We start from the raw sequence: 19,719 nt of genomic DNA, 5'->3' as shown, positions 1-19,719 counted from the left end.
AATCCCTTATGTTCTCCCTTTGACACTGTTTACCTATCTGTCTCTTTTCCCAACACCTGCAACCACTGGCACAAATTAAGCGCTGCTTGAGTACAGCTGCTTGAGTACAGCTGCATAATAATTATCAATAGGACCGAAATGTCCAATCATGGCTGCTCCTGGGACCCCTAGATCAGCATCAGCCTCAGGAACCCCCCTCCCATCTCCAAAATAGGACCCTTCTGCAGCTGAAACAGGACACTTCATGCTGCTAGAACACATCATCTGTAGATTCCTGTACCTTCTCCAATGCCTAAGCACGCTCCCCTGTTACGGTGCACTTCCAGCACTGCTGTGCCCAGAATTCACCCATTTGTTCTGCCTCATCACTATCCCCAAGCAAACGACCGCACTAGGAACACAGTGCACATGTTATGCAGTCTTGGTTCACTAAGATAAACTTTGTATCATATTTGCATTCCCTGTCACAACCGAGCACGCACAGTGGCACGATTTGCTAATTACTCAATGTTTGTCTGCCTGAGTATTATGTGTACCTATAATCTAAATATGTTTTTTGGTACAGGGTTCTCTATCCGCAGTACAGCCTTTAACAGTTTTATTCAGATTCATATGTGGAGTAGAATTTGCCTTTAGCTTTGCTGAACAGCGCTCTGGTGCACTTTTTTATTTTTTATTAATTTCGGTATAAAACTATGGATATTGTTTTAATACTTCTGTAAGTATGATAACATTAGTGTTAAAAACAGTGTTATCGACCTTGAACCTTTTTGAGAGCCTGTTACCATATATTCTGGAAGTAGGTGTGCTGGGGGTGCTTCAGTACCCCCAATACACCCATGATATGATATGATATGATATGATATGATAAAAGAATTTATACAGCGCACGTTCACCAGCGGCTTCTTGGCTAGGCTTTGCTGAATTTCAGAGAGAGATTGAGCAATAAAGAACCTTTACATTTTGTTTTATCTGGCAACGTGCTGTGCTTCAAAGACAGAGGTCAAATGTCAGGCAATACCTGTTGGCAGATGGCTGATTTGCTTTTAACATGGAGATTGCTGTTTACTTTCGCTAACTGCAATGCCAGGTGATTTAGTAAAGTGAACTATGAGGCAATCTTGCAGGGGTACAGTAGATGCCATTTTTCGAACACATATTAAAATATAGTACCTGTAAATGAAGTGTACAAATGTTGCAGACTATGTCAGCAGTTCAGAAAGTACAAATAAAGCAAAGTTTCTGTGTAATTCTACAGTGTTATGGGCACAAAGAATTTAACCCCTTGGGCGCTCATGACGAGCTCAGCTCGTCATGAGGCACAGTGCTCCTGTGCTCATGACGAGCTGAGCTCGTCATGACCACACCCATTATCATTATGGCCCAGCACAGGAGATAAATACCTCATGCAGATCAAAATAAATCAAGACTCACTTATTTCCTGAAACTCGATTTCCACCCATTGCCGCTTGTGCACTTTTTATCAGTAAAAAATTGTATGTCTGAGCAAATGGGCAACGTGCTGTGTGCAAATGACAGTGCGCTACCGCTCCATAATTTAGGTATATGCTTGTGACAGTGCTCTGCAAAAAGCAATTCTGGTTATATACTACACATCTTATCAATGTCCTGCCGAATGTATTTACTATATTTGGGGCATATTATCAAGTAGGGCGTTAAAATTATTACCGGTTTAGCGGCAGAAAACTGCTGCTAAAACGGCGATAATGGGCATGATAATATGCGGTAGAGAATTCCAATAGAAGCCCAGAACATGGGCTTCTATTGGAATTCTCAAGGCGATAATTTTAACACCGTTCCTTGATAATATGCCCCTTTGCGTGTGACGCCTAAAATGTTATTAATGTGTTCAGTGATGAAACATTAATGGCTGGGCCCCCAGTCTGAAAATTGTTCCAGCACCAGGGCCTGTTACTGCTTTAAAGCAGTTCTGAATAGTTCGGGAGATCCAGAGTCTTGATCACCACCGTATTGTAAATTACTATGGAGAACGTCTTGAGACTGTATCCATGTTTGTGTCAAGATGTTTTCAATATGAACTTAAAGAAGACCCTGACATGTCGATGCCTTTCCTAAACCCCATTATACTTCCATCAGAATTAGCCTAAGGAAAGGCACATTCTAAATCTTTGGCAGATCACTATAACCACATTCATGGATACACTATTCTGGCAATTTCTTGTAAAAGTTTCTAATTTTTCCAGATTTATTTATGAACTTTACCAGCTACAAATCTGAAACACTAATAGGATCCCTCTGCTGATGACTTCATGAGAAACATGAGGCAATGCTCTGAATCATAGGGTTTAATCTCGATTAAAAGAAGAGACAGTAATACTCCTTCAATCATGCTTCTTACTTTAATACATTTCTCACATATTTGTATTGCCCAGAACTTCACAAAAGCAGGGGAGCCCGATTCAGCAAGATGTGACACCTTCCGGCAGCTGGCGCAGAGGGGATGCGGCGAGACGGATATTGTGTCACCACAGAGCAACAGCATTAGAGTAGGAAACGACCAACTTTCCAATGTGGTTCAGCTTGTTCCCAAGAACATTCGGCTCAACCTACGACCAGGTAAGAATTACAGAGAATCCTGTGACTAATGCACTGGAAAGTTTGAAAGGTCTGTGAGCTCCTCCATTAAACTCACAATGCATATTTCACTTTATGTAACGATCCAAGACCTATCAAATAATGAAGACCACAGTAAGTGTGATCACACTAGTTCAAGAAGGTAATATAACACTCTGTCCGTACATATGTCCCCTTCTTTCTGGCTCCCTGATTGCTATATTCATGAATGAGCATGATCCAGCCATAGGCAGCACTCAGCCACAAGTGCCTGCTGGAAGGTACGCGTCACTTGTAGCTATCAGGGCATGCCAGCTCCGACTCCCGGAAGCCCACATCAGTCAGTGCTCTTCGGGGTACCAAGAGTAGGTCATCCTAGATATCAGTGAGGTTGTGGGTACGATGTGACATGTGTTCAACGTGCAGACTTCCATCTTCCAAATGTTGCTAGTGCAAACCCCAGCAAATGTTTAGGCATCCTCACCACTGTCACAGCTGTGACATCCACCTCTAAAGTTTGGGATTTGCCATAATGATTAAGGTATTAGCATGGCTGTGTCAAAGGGCTTGCAGGAGAGCTTCCATCATGGCACAATGGCACCGTCGAACCCCCATCCTGTTCCTCACAGTTTAAGCTCATTAAAGTTAGATTTTTGCTACGTACTCATTTAGAAGATAAATACATATTAGACCATTAAGGAAAATTCAGAATTGCCTAAAAGCTTTCACGGAGCTAAGGCAGTCAGCAAAAAAACAAAAAAACAAGCAGGGCTACAGCAGGCACACATTAACAGAAAAGGAAACATTTTAGGGCACAGAGGATCAAATCATTTCCAATCTCTCTAAATTTTAGAAGTAGGTTATGTGAAAACCTGTGGTCCAGATCCAAGAACTAACGCTGTCCAAAACGTTTCCTCTTAATATTTTAAACATACCGTTGCTGCACAATTTCTGTGAGAAGAGAATGTGTTGGAGAGGAGGTAGCAGAAGGTACAATAGTTCTGAGCCGCGCCCTCTGCAGCTTCCTCCAAAGTTCAGATAAATGTTCAACCTTAAGGAGTGTCTGTACTGTCTTGACCGCGAAATCTTGAGCTTGTTGAATCATCATTAGATTTGCGAATAAAAATGTTAGGGAATGGCAGAACCTCCAGGGGTCAGGAAAAACGACTTTATAGAGTGCTCTCCAAGGTGGCTGATGCATGCAGATGGTGCACATATACTTTTTTGGTCTTGTTGGATATTCAGGACGTTCAACTGCTTGGAGCTAGTGCCCAAGCAAGTCTGAAAATCTTGTTCCCCTCCAGAATTTTGATCTCTTCCTCTTTGGTTCCTCCTCTTCCTCTCTCCTTCAATACCTCGTGACAGAATAGCAAGGTAGAGGCCACTCCACTGACCCCCGTCACTCATGATACATAAGAATCGTGCTTTTCTCACTACCTATTTATATGCATCATTGGCTGATATTTCCATGGAATGTAAGTCAGCCTGGTCCTCCACATGATAATAATATGAGATTGGATTGGTATTTGTATAAGAATAAAGGTTAAGAAAGCACAGGACAAAGGTGTGTGGGGAGCGCCTCAGCACCCACAAAAATAACATGCTGGAGTTCAGAAGGTGAATGATAAAGGTCCCTTTACATTTCGTTTTTATCTCATCACATTTGCTATGTGTTCAAAGACAGAGGCCAAATGTCTGGCCATATCTTCTGACACATTACTGTTACTTCTTTTAACACGTACAGTGTTTACTTTTCGTTCTCCCTCGGCAAAGTTAGAGGATTTTGTAAAGTTTACTATCTGACAATTTGTTGGGGTACCGGGAGTGTGAAAAGTAAGGCTATTGGATGTCATTTTCTTTCCAACATAGAACAGCATTTAAATACCTTTTAATGAGCTGTACAAATATTTCAAAACATATCAGCAGTTGGGAATGCACAAATGAAGCACATGCTTTTCTAATTCTGAATTGTGATGGAAATCAAATTTTAAGAAGATCAAAACAAATTAAGATGCTTGGTTATCAGTACAACTGCACATCAGTGGGAATTCTATTGCTGTTTCAATGGACAATGTGCTACCTCAAAATCTCTGTGCACTACCACACCATGCTTTGTGGAGAAGTGTGGCTCACGGTGTAGAGCAGGCAGACCCGGAAGCTGAGGTCAGACCCGGGACCAGGGTTCAATTCCTGACGCGGCAGGGTCTTGAGCTCAAATGTCCACGGACTCGATAATTCTCGCTTCGGTGCCTGCTCTAATCATGGGTTCTCACTCTGCAACTCTGGGCATTAAGCTTGCTTAATCTCCACAACGGCCCCCCTGCGGCGGGATGCCTGGCTTTCACCTTGGGGATGCCCTGTAGGGGCTATCTCACAGTGAAAAAAGCCAGGACGGGTTCCCAAGGCAAGCGCCGGGAAACCTCCGGGTAGCTGTGCGCTCAATAAATGCAATAATAATAATAATAATAATGCTTTAGTAGCATATTTGTAACAGAGTGCTCCAAAATTCACCACTGGCTAAATATAGCACCCTTACCACTCTGGCTGAATTGGCGTCTCTCATTTGCCACACTTTTGCTTTGTGTGATGCTTGTATTTTTAACACTCTCTGTGACTCCAGTGATATAAGATTGGTAGTAGCACCCCCACTCTTGAAAACTGTTCCAGCGGCACAGATGTGCCCACCATTCATGAAATTGGGAGACCTGTCAGCTGTATTTGTAGGAGAACTATATTCATCTAAACAGAAAGAATAATTATATTTCCCAAAAATCATCCATCAGTCAGAGCAAATCGTCCGACTCTTATCACTTGCATGGGATGACCACCATGTGCATGATAAAAACAACAATGCCCTCCATACAATGTAAATAGCGTACAGCATCTTGGGACTTTTCTTTTTTGCGTTCTGAAACTCACTCTAATCAGGGGTGTAGCTTAGTCAGTGAGATTCAGGAGGAGTAAATCTCAAATTTCCCAACTAAAAAGAGAATGGGCTGCGGGGTGAATGGGTGAGAGACCAAGGTTCGAAATGGACTGTTTGCGTGAGGAGCCAGGTCAAAACTGATTTGCATTAGATGTGCCTCTGGGTCTGATTTACAGCTTGACGGAGATGGAACTCCATTGCAGACTGCAAATTTTACCCTATGACATAAAACTTTCTCTGACGGCCCAATGGAGTAGGTATACTATCCGACTATCTACCCTATTTAGAGTCGACGGTCAGATGGCTTTTTTCTGCCCCTCATCGCCAGGTATATCCTGGCAGTGAGGGACAGTAAAAAAAAGAAAAATTACCCAATTCCATGGACGAAAACTCCCATGGTGTAGGGGTCATTAGTTTTTTTTATTTTCCATAAAAAAACTCCCATTTCAGCAGTATGCTCCTGAAAAATAAAAAACTTTGGAAAAATTTGAGGGATGGCCATCATATTTGGTGGAGCTGTCCGTCAAACCTTTCCTACATTGATAGAAACCACTATGACAGCGGTCCTTGCCAATGTATAGAGATGTCCTCAGACATTTCTAAATTTGGAAGGAGAAGGAAAGGCAACATGGCAGATGTAAAGTTCCCTGCCACTTGTCTGGATTTACTCTATCCAACAAACACTAAATCAGGCCCTCTGTCTAATGTGTTGAGTTGGTCTGCTACCCCGATCGATTGCCAGTGGTTCGACTATTTGTAAGAATTCGTCCTATCTCCTTTTAAGTGTCTGATTGCCACTAATGTGCCTGGAAACCTGAGACTGACACCCCTTTCCTAGCCTACTGCTAATAATTTTTGTAAATTAAAAAAAACGTAGCAAATCTGCACCCATTCAAGAAATATTTCTATGGGCACAGATTTACAATTTTTTGGGTAAAATGGTCACTCTATATATATCTTTAAATTGCTGATCCAAAATGAACAAGTTAAAACCTACTATTGAAATCAGGATGAGGATAAAAACCAACACCGACTTAGCAGACCCAACTCAGTGCCTCCAGACTCAACCACCAAGACAAAAATGCATTTATTTTGGGGTGTCACACCTCAAACATTCCTCCTGAAGCTACTCCCTTGACCCTGATTTCAGAGTTTCTTACAGAAAAAATAAAGAACGTGATATAGCAAGTGGACCAACACTGCTGTTTTGACTAAAGTGTTCCTGTTATGTCACAAAACTCTTTTGGCAAAAGATTCATGTAGACTAGTATCTTTAAAATATGTTTGCATTAATGAGACTGTAAATGATGAGTTTACCATAGAAATATTCAGTGGTGGCTCCTCCGCTATGGCGTCGCCCCACTCCTTTCAAGTGAGAAGAGAAAACATAAAATGATAATAACTTTTAGGTATTATTATTTTATGTTTCCTTCCTCTTTCTCAGTGGGCGGGCTGCTCTGTTCTCGGAGAAGTGCTGGGGAGAGTGCGTAATGACTGTTTGGTCAACCCTGTCGGCCGCCCTCACCAGCCATGCACACTTTCCCCGTTCTCTGTGCAGGCTGCGTACAGGTTGCATTACAGCCTGCATGGAGAACAAGCCCAGGCTCCCATTCCTTGGCTGAGCGTTCAGCCAGGACGCTCAAAACCAATCACAACGCTGCATTGTAGCATTGTGATTGGTCAGGGGAGTCTGGGTGCCTACCAATCACAACACTGCATTGCAGCATTGTGATTGGTCAGTAGGGCCTGGCTGATATGGAGAAGAGCAGGCGGGGAGATGCAAGACCCGGCTCAACGGTAATTTTTTTTCTTCATTTTTTAATGATTTTTTTATACATGAGCGTAACCCCCCCCACACACACACACACATACGCGGCCCCCATGTAACACCCTCATCGACCCACCCGCCCTGCCACCCACAAGCCATGCCGGCCCGCTGGAGATAACCTTAGGCTTAGCCGGTATGAAAAGTGCTCTAGATGAAAATACAAATAGTACAACCCAGCCAATTACTTACTTAATGTAGTTAAATATTCATATAATTTTGTACTGAGTCTGTGCACTACCATTGTATATTTTGCAATCAGCGTCCCTGAAACAATTATTAACTGACTCGCGCATACTGTTTGTGCAAAAGGAAAATACCTCTCAGGTAATCTAGCGTAGGAGCTGGACAGAAGGGATTGCTTAGAAGTGGATAGTTCTGCTTTAAGAGCTATACAAAAAAATTACTCAGATGCTCATTTACTGGCCTATTAAAAAAATAAACAATTTCCATGAGGTGTGACTTACTCATGGAAACTTTAAAGCAAAGAGCATCCTTATTTAGATTTTGGTGGAACATGAGCTCTCCTTAAATTAGCGGAGTTCCTGCCTCATCAAACTCATGGTTCCCCTGCATGATTTAGAAGTGGTGGAAACACTACATAAATTTCCAGCAGCATAGCATCAGCGGCCTATACAGCTCATTACTGGAAACCTCTAACTTGGTGAGACATAGCGGTCCTGGACACTGAAAACAAACAATTGCCACAAAACGTCAGGAGAAAACTCCCTAAATCTTCTGAGAGGGCTGACACAGCAAAGCAGCTAGCTAGGCATTCAGCTGTCCCTAAAGAGCATCCATCTGACTAGATGATGCACGGTAGATACTGAGATCTCCATCAAGCAGGAGCAGAGCTCTGAATATAGCAAGTGGGCCTTCTCCGAAAGATGCCATTGTCTGCAAGACCTCCTAAGTCAAGAGTAAATCATAAGGGAGTCACTCCTGTTCTCGGAATAAAATCCTGGTTAATCAAGCCCACCATCCCTTACAAAGATCCAGTCTTGGGTGAAGCAGTAATAGAATGGCCATGTTATTTGAACAATCTTGCAGGTCTACAAGAAGTAAAAATGTAACTAGAGAGAGATAGTTTTTTTTGTTTCAATCCAGCTATCATGAGCTGTTTTTACAGTTAGACCCTTCTTCAGGAGATCGGAAGTTTGAGTATTATTTTCATATTTTTCTCATCAGGTCAAACAGCAAATTTTACCGTGAAATTTCGCCGAGCTGAGGGATACCCCGTCGACATGTACTACTTGATGGACCTCTCCTACTCCATGAAAGATGATCTTGAGAATGTGAAAAAGCTTGGAAATGACCTGCTGACTGCCTTGAACTCCATCACCAAGTCTGCTCAGATAGGTGAGTAAGGGATGATCTTAGTGTCACCGTACCTTCACCTGTGTGTAATCAGTAAAACCTTTTTGAAAATATTTCTGTACTTGATTATTGTCCAGTGGTCAATTGATGTTGAGTGGGGGGAAGCCTGTAAGTAGACACTTTTCATAGTATATATTCTTTAATAACATTCATTCCAATTGGGTGCAAAAGAACCATCCATAACACAGACTTGATTTCTCATGGAAATGCAATGAACACAACTATATTAGAATGCACTAGGATTGTTATATTTTAGAGAAGACCATGCCAAGGTAAAGAGCTAATGTTTATTCGGGTAAAATGGGTTGATCTGTGCAGAAAAACACATTTATATATTACCTTTTTTTGAATAACAATATTCCAGAAAAAAATAGGAGTTGAACCAGGGAAAACGCTTTAGTCAAGGGGTATGTTATTATGCAGGACTTCAGTTCTACGTATTTCTTAAAATTATATAGAAAACGTTGTAAATGTTAAGATGAGGACATTTTAATGTGAGAAAAAAGGCTCATAAATAGATTTTTTCGCTGATTTTCTCAGCAAAACATTGCACTGAAAAATCACTGCAAACGACAACAGTCACATGAACGTCACATGCTCAACTTGTGTGTTAAAATATGTACAGGCAGTGTACTTGTAGCTTATTCACATGGGCAGTATTTAATAGTCAGATTTTGTTTAAATGCACCTGCTAACCATTCTGTAAAATTAAATTTCTAATTTGAATGCGTTGCACTGCTTACATGCTATATGTGCCATGTCACATGTGTTACTAAGTAGCGTGTTCTTTGCTAATTTCGGTTATTCGTCCTGTAAAAAAATTCTCTTTTTAATAATCAACCAGCCATATGATCCTACTACACAATAACTAGGCCATGTCCTTAGTTACAGAGTACCTGCCTCTGGTAAATGCTTTTAGATGCTCTTACTAAACCAAACCTCTAACTTTTTCATCCTACTTAAAGCATTTTTAGGTCTGATTTCCTCACAAGGGCATTAAACCCACGCTCATGTGGGGCTGTTTACCACTGACATACAGAACAAGGAACTTATTCTGGTCCACAGGGATATTATTTACTTTAGGGACGTAATACTTTATTTTCCAAAACAATCATAGTGCATCCATCCTGGTTGTGGGTTAGAGAACCTTCATGAGAGAATTCCTTGGCAAAGAATCATGAAGATGAAGGTTAATATGTGCCAAACTCCAGAAAGTTTTTTTACATAACATTGTCTTGGGCAAGGCAACAATAAATATGAAGAACTATGGTTTTTTAAAACCAGGTATATAAACTCTTATAAGGAGACCACATTCTCTGTAGGTTTGATGGCTCACCAACTGGGAAGAGCGCCACCTCAAGCCTTCAAACACACACAAGGGGATGGAAGGGATGCTTGCAAATAGTCTAAGACTATAGGCTAGATTGGTACCTCTGGGTAACAATCTAGCTACTCTAGACACTCCTCCCTCCCTGAGTAAACTCTGGTACAGTCTTAATAGAATGTGAGCCAGAAAGACCAGATCCGGCGGCAGCTACTTCTCTTTCCTTGTGGCCAGAGCCTGGAACGCCCTCCCTCTCCACCTCAGACAGACAACTTCTCTCCCCACCTTCACTAGAAACTTCAAAACCTGGCTCTTCGACAGACCCCCTTCTTGATAGACTGGACTCTGCGAACCCCACCTCCCCCAGCGCCTTGAGACCCTCACGCATGAGTAGTAGCCCTTAACAAACGCGTGATTGATTGATTGATTGATTGAGCCAGGAACTACATCATTGAAACACATTTGTGGTAAATCTCCATGTACTTCTTGCATCCAACTACTTGAAGGATTATGTCAAAGGTACCTGTCGTAAAAATGCTAGGTGAGTGGCAGCGACTTCGATCAGGCCCTACTTCCCTGTGCTACGATGAACTACCTTCCCCTGAACTCGTGTAGGTAGCCACTTATGGTGACAGTTCCCACTTATTGCCCGCTCTAGAAATCGAGGGATCCTGGCCCTACAGGTCTGGTCCATCCTTTTTGCGGTCCTGCCTTTTGTGAATACAAGTAGCTGACTTGGGGTTTGTGCCTGCTGGTGGCTCGCCAAGGTCTGGTGTCTGGCTGACTGGATCCTACCAATCATCCTGGAATCAGTTACATTACCACCGCCTGCATCATACCTCCTTCCTAGAGCACATAGAATGTCTTCTTTCTCAAAGTCTTCCAAACATGGCTTGTCTTGAGCTCTGTTGGGTGTTGCACCTGCCCTTATTTGTCACACAGCTCCCTGCGTGCACACGCACATACTCATCAGAGGAAAGGTAGCTCTACACAGTGCCTAAGCATTTGGACTTCTGAATATGCTGGGTTTTTTGCAATGTGGCTCTTTTTTTCTTTGTACTCTTTATTTCAATTGATAACATTTTCTTTCTTTTTTCTCTCGGTTTCTCTGTCGGGCCCCAGGCTTTGGCTGCTTCGTGGATAAGACGGTCATGCCGTTTGTGAACACCCATCCAGACAGGCTGAAAAACCCCTGCCCAGACCGTTCAGTCACCTGCCAGCCCCCCTTTGCTTACAAACATGTCCTGAGCCTGACAGAGGACGGCAGAAAGTTTCAAGAAGAGGTTGGAAAACAATACATCTCTGGAAACCTCGACGCCCCAGAGGGGGGCTTGGATGCCATGATGCAGGCTGCAGTATGTGGGGTAAGGGCGCTCCCAGATACACCTTTTAAGATACTTGTGGATTTTCTATTGAGGAAACAAAAATGACTTAGAAATACATATGCCAAAGGAGTCAAAAATGCATTAAATAACTAAATCTCCATAAATGGTGACATCTACTCGTTTAAACAATCCCATTTTGCATTGCCTATTGTGTATCTATAATTCATTTTTTCCTGCTTCCATCAACTAACTGTTGTGTTCAGTTGACAATAATGAAAATCATTCTTTGTGCTTTCAAAACCTGACACACTTACCAACAAAAGAGATACACTATAGGGGTAAATTCATCAAACAACGGGTTTATCAGTTTGTGGCCTGGTCTATAATCTGGGCAGCAGATGGTCCATTTGCCCTGTCAGTGGCCAAGGATGTGGAATGACACCCACCATATGTAGAACTGCCCACCTATCCATTGAAGTTTTTGTAGCTAAGTGGCAGAACCCGTCACTTGTGGAGAAACACTCCTCTGAAAACCAGCCAATGTCTGTCTTTGCTCGTGAAAATTCTGTTAGCAATTGTGGACACTGGGACTGTGTCCCAAAGTGGGGTTATATTGTCAACCCCAGCATTTCTAATTTCACTAACGTGCTTCTGGATGTTATCAAGCATTTTAAGGGTCCATCCCTATTACTCTGTGTATGTCTGCCACTCTTTACATGGCACTCTTGTTCAGAGGTAACTTTGCCAATGCATGGTGGTGGATCGGCCACCCCAGTTAGGGCTGGTGGTCCGTCATTATCTCTTTTGTAGTTACTTACGTCTGCGCGTTGACACAATGGATGATAGAGCCTGAAGGTATTCCATTGGCGCCATATCTCCCATCCACTTGAGGAAAGAGCAATGTGATAATTGGGTGACTTGTGCGTTAGGTGGGAATGTCGAATGTGTCAATCTGTTATTTACTGGGACATCGTGAAACTGGAATGTGTGAGAATGTGGTAAAGTAGGCCGTGTGTGCCTTATTAGCTTATGTGAAAAAATATTACATGTGCTTCATGGGCAAACCTAGAAACTAAGACATTCTTGTTGTAATGGCTTAATTAGGGCAATGTCAACACTCTGCCATATGTGCTTCACGGTGCAATGCGTCAACTGTGTAATGTTGATCTCTTATAATCTGATCACGATGCAATGTCTGCCACACTGGGCACTGTTGAAACTGGACAATGTGAAATCGGGTTGAGAAAAAAACATCCAATATGATAACTGCCCAATCCGTGGTCTAATGGGTAATGGAAACAATATTTGAACAAAGAAAACAGTAAATACATTTTCATTTTTGGTGTGCATATCTTAAAAAAGATTTTTAAAAAAATATTTGTTTTCAATTTTAATAATGTACAGAGCTCCCCCATCAGCATTCCACTTTCCCCTTATTTTAGTCCATTTATTTGTACAGCCCCATCCTATATAGACTGCCCTCTCAGCCGGCATGCACCAATCCATATCTCTCTTCCTGTCCCCCAAACTGGGGCTCAATTCGGATCTCCACATGCGAGCTATGTTTTGATGGGCCACCATCAATCCCAATGTGAACCAGAGCTGGTCCATATGATTGAGGTCTGTGTCAGCCCAAACATTTTGGAGGCACCAGTGTCAAATCACTCCTCACAACAACACTGAGGCAAGCCAACACTCTTCCCCAGTAATGTTTGAGCGCTGGGCTACTCCACAGCAAATGGAAAAACATGCCTTCCAGACTACACTTTGTGGAACACAAAGCATTGTCTTTTTTGACCATTTTAACCAGGGTAGTACATGCATAATAGCTGCGGTGTAGGATTTTCAGTTGCACCAACCGAAATCTGCAGCGTGCCATCTCCGTAGGGGAAGCCAGGGGTATTGGCCACTCCCCAACCTCCAAATCCCCTATGTGTCACTCCCAGCAGCTTAGCCAGAAGACCAGAAGAGTTTTTGATCAATTTATGATAGGTAACCAAGATCGCCTGCCTCGGCATGTAGTCATCTAACAGCCAATCCTCAAGCGAGTAGGATTCAGGGAGGTCTACACCCTAGGGATTGCCTTCTGTAGGGCATGTCGGGTTTGTAATTAGCAGAAGGTCTTAGTGGGAGCCAGCTTGTACTCTTTTTTTTCATTTCCGAAAAAGAAAGCACATATTAAAACTGATTTCAAACACATTTTAATATGTCATAACGAAATAGCGGTTAATTGGCATATTGGAACAGCATAATTCCTGTCTCATAAAATTCATGACCTAGTCTTGGGATATTGGGGGCACCGTCCCTCCTACAGGAGGTTTCAGGTTTTTTCTGGATATTTACGATGTGCTAACAGAAGAAGATAAAATTAAACATATTCACCCTCTTTTAGTTACATTTGTTAAGAAATGTTTCTCCCTAGAGAGTTCCCATGCACACCTTTATCCCCATATAGAGTACTAAGGACCAGATGTACGACCATTCACTTTAGTGAGTGGCAAATTGCATCGAATTGTGACGAGCAATTTGCGACTCGCTATAGTGAATTTACAACAGTGTCTCAGACACTGTTTGCGATTCCCAATGGGGTCGCAAATTGCATGCCTCATCAATATTCATGAGGCAAGCGCAATTTGCGACCTCATTGGGAATGGCTAGCACTCACGGGGATGGTGGCCTGCTGGGGTCAGCAGACCATCATATCTGTGACTGCTTTATAAATAAGGCAGTTTTTTTTTCTAAATGCAGCCCATTTTCCTGGTACCACTGCCTGCTCCTAAAAAGTATTTTCGCACACACTCATAAAAAAGAAGGGGTCCCCTGGGTACCCCTTCCCATTTGTGAGTGGTTCACCACCTTCTTGAAGTAGGTGGTAAACTGCAAATGTTTTGTGACCGCAAATGCGGTCGCAAAACAATGGTACATACCATTTTCACTCATTATTAGGAAGAGACGCTCCTACCTAATAGCGTCTCGCAAATGCTATTTTCATTGATTTGCAAAATAGCGTTTGTACAAAACCCCTTCAGTTTTTTGCGTTCCATAATGGGTTGATTTCCCTATGCGACTGCAAAAAAGGTCGTACATCTGGCCCTAAATCTCAGAATAACAAAAAGTGAAAAAGCTCATGCATGCAAGAGTACCAGTTAAAGTTATCTCTACAACCAGATCAAATTATTTCCTCCAAGGCATTAAATGAAGATGGTGGTTCCTCTAATTCAAACTTGTATGTTCTGAAGTAGAATGAATTTTGGAACAATTTGAATGTTCTGTCTGCATGTGGCGAATGCATATTTGCAGGAACCATTGGTCAAGGGCAGACATCTGGTAACTAAATGTCCACATGGGGCAGGATGCCAAGCATATCCAACCTAACAGTGTACATGGTCAGTCCGAAGATGGCCAGCCATGCTGGTTTCTCTCGATCAGAGCTTCCAAAATGGGGCTTCGGGATTTCCTCTATACACTGGCCCAGCATGCAGCAGTATGTAATTAATAGGGACATACTTTAAAACTGTTACACTGGCATTCGTCTGAGCCGATCATGACCTCTCATCTTTTTCGATTATTGTTCAATGTTTTATTATTATACATACAGTAGTATGAATATCATCCCTGATAATACGACAGGGCCGATAGACAACACTGCCACAAGTGCATGTGGATTAAGTTTGTGTGTGGTTAAATTCCTTTAACCTCGATAACTCACTGCAATGTTAATAGATATTGACCGATATGTTTTACTCCTGTTGTAACAATAAGTCTTTAAGCTTTCTCCACTCCAACTAAACCAATTTCATTTTGATGTTTTCTGAAGCATGCTTTTTCACTTTAAATTCTACCCATTTAAACAAATGGCTATAGTTAAACATTTGTCGACTAATATACAAAGAGCTCCCTGGAAACACAGATGAACCCACCCTGACCTCTATGAGTCAGGGTGAACCCTATGATGAAGCATTGCACTACTAGAGTGGGTGAGGATTGTATATAAAAATGAATTATTTTTCCTTGTAGTCATGGTGCACACACACCGCCTCACTTTTTTCATTAGGCAGAGGGATACTCTTTTGTTTGCCATATATTCCCAGGGAGAATGTATTCTTTGCATCCCTATGTGCGCAAGATCTCCCTACCCTTCTGGTGGAAAGGTCTCCTGACCTCCCTCGCCAAAGTCCAAAGTCTAAAGCTAAAAATATGTCTACAAGCCACTGGCAGCAGGAGTCCTGCTATTTGCAAATGTGACACTTGGAAATGGAAATTCAACCAAAGACATTTTGTGGTGAAAGTCAGAGAGGGAAGGTTCAATGCGGTGGCTCCAGATATGAAACCAGAACGGATGATCCAGAGGTCACAGAAAATCTTAAAGGGAATTTTTGGTCAGACAGGTAAAAGTGGTGAATATGTTTATGTTGCTCAATTACAGCTAGTTTGCCTTCAAGTCCTTTCTATTTGCATTGTTTTCAGAGAAATGACAAATTCAACATTAATGGACCATCGTGAAAGTGTTCCTCACCACAAACTTGTGGGAAAGATAGGGAAACGTTTTAATTAATATGTTGGCAGCCTTCTCCATTTCATGCAGCAGCAAGGAAACCCCTTTTAAATGACTGAGCCAATGTGACTTCACAACTTGTGACCAAACAATATGTGTATAACAATATAAAGACATGTCTACTGATGTCCTGGAACATGGATTTAAACTATATACAGAATTGAAGCAGGAGAGATTTGTATTGAAAGAGAAAAATCTGTTTGACATAATCACTAAAGCACATTTTCCACTTTTTAATTGCCATAGTAAGAGTGTCGTCCAAGCAGTCAGTACAGAAAAGGTAACAAAAACCAAGTTTGACAAGTACATAGAGAGATGGATGTAGCAAAATTAAAGGGGGGAATTTATCAAGGACATTCTTTTGCATGATCTTCTTCCCACAAACAAATTATTTACTTCCGTCTGGAGAATTTCAATTAAAAGAGGTGTCCTCATTGAAAACTGTTGTTGTTGTGGGTTATATGTCACAATTTCATCCATGCAAAACTTCGGAGACGTCGTTCAGACTGTTCTACAGATATCAAAGTCAGTGTGCACCCTGCAAGAACTGCACATTGTCTTTGACAGATGTCTTGAACAATCTGTCAAAGAATCTGAGAGAATCAGACGAATGTCTACAAGTGGAACAATTGACCTTGCCTGCATCAAAAATTCGACACCTGTACCTGTGCAACTTTATAAATTCTGGTCATTAACAACGAAAAGGATGAACTTAGAGATGTTAACTTGCCAAAACATTGCTGATGCTTCAGTGAAGACTGAATTACCAATTATTGCAAGTTGAATGATTGTCAATGAGGAGTTGGTGCTTGCTGAGACTTATTCAAAAGGTACAGCTCATATTGTTCAAGACCTTAACAGCAAATTGGGGGAATCTGACTTTCGTGTTGTGCCACATGTTGTGGGGATTGTTTGAAATGGTTCCAATCAAGTCATTAAACGTCAAATGACACAGATGTTCTTATTGTGCTACTCAGATTTGTTTCAATGTTCATAAGTCACGGATTGTCAGAGTTACATTATGGAGCAGGAGAGAAAAGACACTTCATCCTGCTCTATATTCCGTTGAAGAATCTTGACTCAGAGATGCCCAGTGTTCTTATCAAGGCACACCTTTTTATGGGTGATGTCACATTGAGCAAAATTGGAGCTTGGAGCTTAAACTGCTCAACCTGTGAAGTTTCTAAAAGTATTTGCTGAGACAGAAGAAGAATGTGACTTTAAAGATGTAGAGAAATACCTTGTGCGTGTGTGGAAAACAAGTTCTGTCTGTTACACAGGTGATGATCTTCAGTACAGTGAGTTCAAGAGATCAGTCCCGCTAAGTGACCTTCCACGGACGTCAAATTCTGTGCATGGACACATTAAAAGAGCGTTTTACTTGATCAGTGTAAATGTTTTGGATCATGCATATGTAGAGAAAGATCTGTGTGGATTTAGTTGGAAAGATATTGATGGAGTGCAAAAACCAACAACATTTTTGAAGCATCTACACACAGAATTTACATGTACATGTACTTGCAAATAAAATGTCCTTGTCGATATGCTCTTCTCAAATTTTGAACATTCTGCAATAGTACCACAAGCGATTGCCAAAACATATAAATGAGCTGAACTATGAAAATGTGTCTAAAAACATTTTTTCATATTCAGATCATTAACATTGTTTGGTATATACATAAAAGGATTACAAATTATTATTATTTGTTTCATTTCTATATATGTCTCATCTTCCTCTATTATAGCCGCCATTTGGGAAAATGGTGGAAGGGTTGCTCTGAGGAGTTCTTTTCTGTTTCTAAAGACGACTTGACCCCCACATCCTATGTTATGACACCAACATGAAGTATATAGGTCTCATGATTCCTGAAATGTTACATTATCACTGCAACACATCTGCCATTTAAAAAAAATGTTGTCCAGAAAAATACGACTCTGATCAGCAATGTCTACCAAAGCTAAATTACTTCTCTAATGATCCAAAAACACTAATCAAAAATGAAAATTTCTGGACAACACATTTTTACGAAGGTATATCAGGAGGATGAGATTAAATGGTACGCAATGGGCAGAATGCATTCCCAGAAATGCTTTCACAATGTTCCTAAGATTTATGTGCAAGCCAGCTGTGCTCTCAGATAGGCTTTGACCTGAAAATGAGCCATCAAAAGAGAAACTGTATGGCAACTATGGGCAAATGAGAAATAACACATTAAGTTTTTGCTTCTGGAATTTCTGTTTCAGATGTATTGTGTATTTTCTGCACTTGGTAGGACATGGACTAATAGTGAACAGATTTAACAAGTTTTTCTGAATCATGTTCATTTTATATTGATAGAAATGATCAACACACACTATATGGATACATTACAAAGTGATTCAGTTACATAATGCACAGACTCTTTCTACAGAATTTTTCTTAAAACGTTTCTTTAATCTTGTCTTCTTATTCTTTTGTAAAAGAACACTTTTCTTCTCCTGTAGCCAACATGTTTTGTCTCTTGAAAGAGACTTCTTCAGAGCTACAAAACATAGACAATACATTCACAATTGAAATCAATTTACAAAAAGACTTATTCCACACAAGACACCATTGTGCATAATACATGTTGAACAATAACATAGTTAATAACCTTATTCACTGTGCACGTCTTATTACCCACCAATCCCGTTTGGCCTTCCAATGGATCGTATAATATTATGCAAGGCTGATTAAAATTTTACATTTGAATTATCAAATTTATAATATACAGTTTGTTTTTGCTGTAAAGAGAGCTTTCAATATTGGCACAGGAATTCTACAGTCAAATCAAACACAATCTGTCTTAAAATTGTCTTGTAGACAAGAACTTCCTCCATTTCCTCATACATTAGTAATTTGTTTCTCCTGGATTCCATCTCTCATCCTATTCCATAGTTCATCATACACCTATACAGAATTTCAATCATTTGTATTTGTAAACACACTCCTGCTAAAGCACAAATAGCAGAGTGTTCTGTAATTACTATCCTCAGATTATAATAAAACCCCAACAGGCATATTATACCTTAATGATCAAATGTTAATCAAATAAGTATTGTAACTTAATCGAAAGACTTCACTGTATGGTTGAGTTTAGCATGTCCAATAGTTTACTTTATAACATAATTATTATTTTAATATCGATAACACAAAAAATATTTAAAAGCATTGAGCTAACTATACTCCATTGTATCAAATCATCCTAATAAACCTTAGATATACTAAATATAATATTTACCTCCTAATCACATAGTCAAGCTTCAAAATCCATTTTTTTAACTTTATTATATGCTTTTTTGGACACGCAACATGCCAACTTCAAAATCTGTCCAAATTGGGAAAAAAGGAAGAAATGATTACAACACAGAAACACCCTTATTGCGTGCCTGCACATTCTCACAAAGGACTTTTGTATATAAGTCAAGAGCCTTCTCGATTTTAAATGTACATATATGTCCATTATTGATGACATCCTTAGTTACTTTTATATACCACGGCGTCTGGACAATCCAAAATGCCATAATTGCTCACACATGTATTTATCGTAAAAATCTTTTATTATGGCAGAATATTTAAATGTACAAAATTGAGAAATCCCACTTGTAAGTATCACATACAAAATATTGGTGAAGCCACATAGCGATTACATTACAGTTGATATGATTCAAGGCTGCCAATTATCCACATCCACAGTAAGACTCTAGTTAGCTCATACTAGTATTCATAACTAAACTCTCTTAAGCAAATCACAAACAGTGAGATACTTATAC

The 19,719-nt window shown here is 40.7% G+C and overlaps 1 protein-coding gene across 1 annotated transcript in view; it reads left to right on the top strand.

Annotated features, from left to right (window-relative positions):
- The window catches only part of ITGB2 (integrin subunit beta 2), a 466,167-nt gene that overhangs the window by 328,697 nt on the left and 117,751 nt on the right, over positions 1–19,719 (top strand). Inside the window, exons 6-8 of the mRNA XM_086955517.1 lie at positions 2,415–2,598; positions 8,535–8,705; positions 11,170–11,411. Coding sequence (XP_086811643.1) covers positions 2,415–2,598; positions 8,535–8,705; positions 11,170–11,411 — 597 coding nt within the window. The remainder of the gene's footprint in view (positions 1–2,414; positions 2,599–8,534; positions 8,706–11,169; positions 11,412–19,719) is intronic.

Source organism: Lissotriton vulgaris, chromosome 2_1 (assembly GCF_964263255.1).
Source record: "Lissotriton vulgaris chromosome 2_1, aLisVul1.2, whole genome shotgun sequence".
NCBI classification, from domain to species: Eukaryota; Metazoa; Chordata; class Amphibia; order Caudata; family Salamandridae; genus Lissotriton; species Lissotriton vulgaris.
This window is presented reverse-complemented; position numbering and strand designations above follow the sequence as displayed.